Source organism: Sinocyclocheilus rhinocerous, unplaced genomic scaffold, assembly GCF_001515625.1.
Source record: "Sinocyclocheilus rhinocerous isolate Xijiao unplaced genomic scaffold, SAMN03320098_v1.1 scaffold4118, whole genome shotgun sequence".
Taxonomy (NCBI): Eukaryota; Metazoa; Chordata; class Actinopteri; order Cypriniformes; family Cyprinidae; genus Sinocyclocheilus; species Sinocyclocheilus rhinocerous.
Genome location: NW_015628692.1, coordinates 225,628 through 229,105, shown reverse-complemented (window position 1 = coordinate 229,105; position 3,478 = coordinate 225,628). Strand labels below are relative to the sequence as shown.

The window sequence follows — 3,478 nt, the reverse complement described above, 5'->3', positions numbered from 1 at the left end:
ATGATTTTCTCAATATTTAGATTTTTTTGCACCCTCAGATTCCAGATTTTCAAATAGTTGTATCTCGGCCAAATATTGTCCTATCCTAACAAACCATACATCAATGGAAAGCCTATTTATTCAGCTTTCAGATGATGCATAAATATGTCCCTTATGACTGGTTTTGTGCTCCAGGGTCACAGATGCATTCAATAGTAAAACAGTTTTATGCTATTCATGCATGTGTTATTTTGACCTCTCTCTGTCTCTGTCTCTGTCTCTCAGCCTGGTAAAGACAGTAAGCTGCTGCCGGGTCTGTTAGTGGCCCGTGTGATTTCAATTCTCTCTCTCCCTCTCTCTCTGCGTGTGTGTGAGAGAAAGCGTCAGCGAGTCGTGCGCCTTCACACTAGTTTACATTACGCCAAATACACAAACACAGGTGCACTGCGCATCCATTGAGATGAAATGATAAATAGCACAGATCGCTTGACGGAGAGTGAAACTCTGAAGCGCTCAGTCAGAGTGTTTGGCGAGTGAAAATATATCTGTGCTAAACTTATACTTAGCCTCCAACTCACACACTGGCGAGTAAAATCTGAGAATTTATTAGCCATTGGCTAATATTAGACATCATTTAGTCGCCCAGAGTGAAGATTTAGTCGCATATGCGAGTGATTTACTCGCAATGTAGAGGGTTGCAGGGTCACATATCATTACACTAGTGGTTTAGTGTGGAGTGTTTTGTGTTCACTCTGACTCACGTTATTGAGTTCTCGCTGGTTTCCGAACAGCGGGTGATATCGGCGGTATTTGCCCTCGCGGTATTTTGCCGTGATGAAGCGACGTCGCTCCTCGCTGCTGCTATTCAGGGTCAAGGCCTCGCTGGGCGGGACGTTCGCCGCCCAAAACTGATTGGTTCGTTCGTTTCCTAGAGCGAGGAACAGCTGGGACACGAGGAGAGGACTGATGAAGACAAGCGCAAGGACGTCAAGAACCAGAAAACACTCACATAAACTAAACACACCTGGATGAGATCTTCGCTCCAGACCTTCTTGTCCATTTTGAGACTGCGTACTTTAGATATGCTCGGGCCGAGACCGCGATGCTCTCCTGTCACAGACAAACACACAGACAGCTGCAGAAATAGGGCTGCACCAATTGGGGGAAAAAATCAAATGGTAATTTTCTGGTAAAAACTACAATTTAAATTGTGAAAAAAAAAAAAAGATCGGTCGGCTGTCGCGGGTCGTGATCGGTCAGCTGTCGCGGGTCGTGATCGGTCAGCTGTCGCGGGTCGTGATCGGTCAGCTGTCGCGGGTCGTGATCGGTCAGCTGTCGCGGGTCGTGATCGGTCAGCTGTCGCGGGTCGTGATCGGTCAGCTGTCGCGGGTCGTGATCGGTCAGCTGTCGCGGGTCGTGATCGGTCAGCTGTCGCGGGTCGTGATCGGTCAGCTGTCGCGGGTCGTGATCGGTCAGCTGTCGCGGGTCGTGATCGGTCAGCTGTCGCGGGTCGTGATCGGTCAGCTGTCGCGGGTCGTGATCGGTCAGCTGTCGCGGGTCGTGATCGGTCAGCTGTCGCGGGTCGTGATCGGTCAGCTGTCGCGGGTCGTGATCGGTCAGCTGTCGCGGGTCGTGATCGGTCAGCTGTCGCGGGTCGTGATCGGTCAGCTGTCGCGGGTCGTGATCGGTCAGCTGTCGCGGGTCGTGATCGGTCAGCTGTCGCGGGTCGTGATCGGTCAGCTGTCGCGGGTCGTGATCGGTCAGCTGTCGCGGGTCGTGATCGGTCAGCTGTCGCGGGTCGTGATCGGTCAGCTGTCGCGGGTCGTGATCGGTCAGCTGTCGCGGGTCGTGATCGGTCAGCTGTCGCGGGTCGTGATCGGTCAGCTGTCGCGGGTCGTGATCGGTCAGCTGTCGCGGGTCGTGATCGGTCAGCTGTCGCGGGTCGTGATCGGTCAGCTGTCGCGGGTCGTGATCGGTCAGCTGTCGCGGGTCGTGATCGGTCAGCTGTCGCGGGTCGTGATCGGTCAGCTGTCGCGGGTCGTGATCGGTCAGCTGTCGCGGGTCGTGATCGGTCAGCTGTCGCGGGTCGTGATCGGTCAGCTGTCGCGGGTCGTGATCGGTCAGCTGTCGCGGGTCGTGATCGGTCAGCTGTCGCGGGTCGTGATCGGTCAGCTGTCGCGGGTCGTGATCAGTCGGCTGTCGCGGGTCGTGATCGGTCGGCTGTCGCGGGTCGTGATGGGTCAGCTGTCGTTACCTGCACATCGCTTGCAGAAAACCACAGTCAGGTTGATGGCGGCCCACTCAGGTTTGGCAGCGCTGCAGTCGGCACACATCTGATTGGACGGCTCCGCCCAGATCCGCTCAGCCACTTCGTAATTGGACAAGGCCTCTGCGATAGAGTTGCGCATGGCCTCCACCCACTGATCCTTCAGCTGATCCGTATCCGCTACGAAACTACAGACACAGACCCGTCATTATGCTGCTCTCCAACATCTACACAAACCTTCTTAACACTGCAGTATTAACAATGCCAAAAATCATTAGTGAAAGTACCTCTGGGTTACGAGTCCGACTCTCTAACCATTAGGCTACGACTTCCACACGACTTATTAGGATATTAAGTAAAGATCATGTTCCATGAAGATATTTAGTAAATTTCCTACCGTAAATATATCAAAACTTAATGTTTGATTAGTAATATGCATTGCTAAGAACTTCATCTGAACAACTTTAAAGATGATTTTCTCAATATTTATATTTTTTTGCACCCTCAGATTCCAGATTTTCAAATAGTTGTATCTCGGCCAAATATTGTCCGATCCTAACAAACCATACATCAATGGAAAGCTATTTATTCAGCTTTCAGATTATATATTTTAAAAAATGTACCCTTATGACTGGTTTTGTGGTCCAGGGTCACATATGCATAATAAATATACACAGTACACACACATATATTATGTAAACTAAAACTTTTATTTCGGATGCGATTAATTGTGATTATTCGTTTAACAGCCCTATTTAATTGCAATTAGATTTTAGTAATTTTGTTATGTGCTTTTGTAATTTTTGCTAGTTTTTCTTCTATTTTTATTTTTAATTCTTTATTTTTACTTCAGTTTTACTTTTTGTAATATTTAATATTTAAGTAACTTTCATTTATTTTAAACTAGTTTTAATTTTAGTTTTTTTTTTCATCTAATACTTATATTTTAGTTTTTTATTAGTTTTTTAGTAGTTTAATTCTGACCGTATGTGAATAGGTTTCACTGGGTTTTATACTGAAACCCAGCAAGTTAAACATGTGCATTTCACACACAGATGACCTTCAGATTCATTGAGCAGCTCAAAGGAGGAAAATATACAAAACCACAACAGATGTGAGAGAAGGAGCCAGACAACACACACACACACTCACTCACTCACACACACTCACTCACACACACACTCACACTCACACACACACACACACACACACACTCACTCACTCACTCACACA

The 3,478-nt window shown here is 48.0% G+C and overlaps 1 protein-coding gene across 1 annotated transcript in view; it reads right to left on the bottom strand.

Moving 5' to 3' along the window:
• The window catches only part of arap1 (ArfGAP with RhoGAP domain, ankyrin repeat and PH domain 1), a gene marked incomplete at its 3' end in the record, with an annotated part of 64,620 nt that overhangs the window by 14,173 nt on the left and 46,969 nt on the right, over positions 1-3,478 (bottom strand). Inside the window, exons 10-12 of the mRNA XM_016550001.1 lie at positions 2,234-2,433; positions 1,004-1,089; positions 737-923 (exon numbers count right to left, since the gene is read on the bottom strand). Coding sequence (XP_016405487.1) covers positions 737-923; positions 1,004-1,089; positions 2,234-2,433 — 473 coding nt within the window. The remainder of the gene's footprint in view (positions 1-736; positions 924-1,003; positions 1,090-2,233; positions 2,434-3,478) is intronic.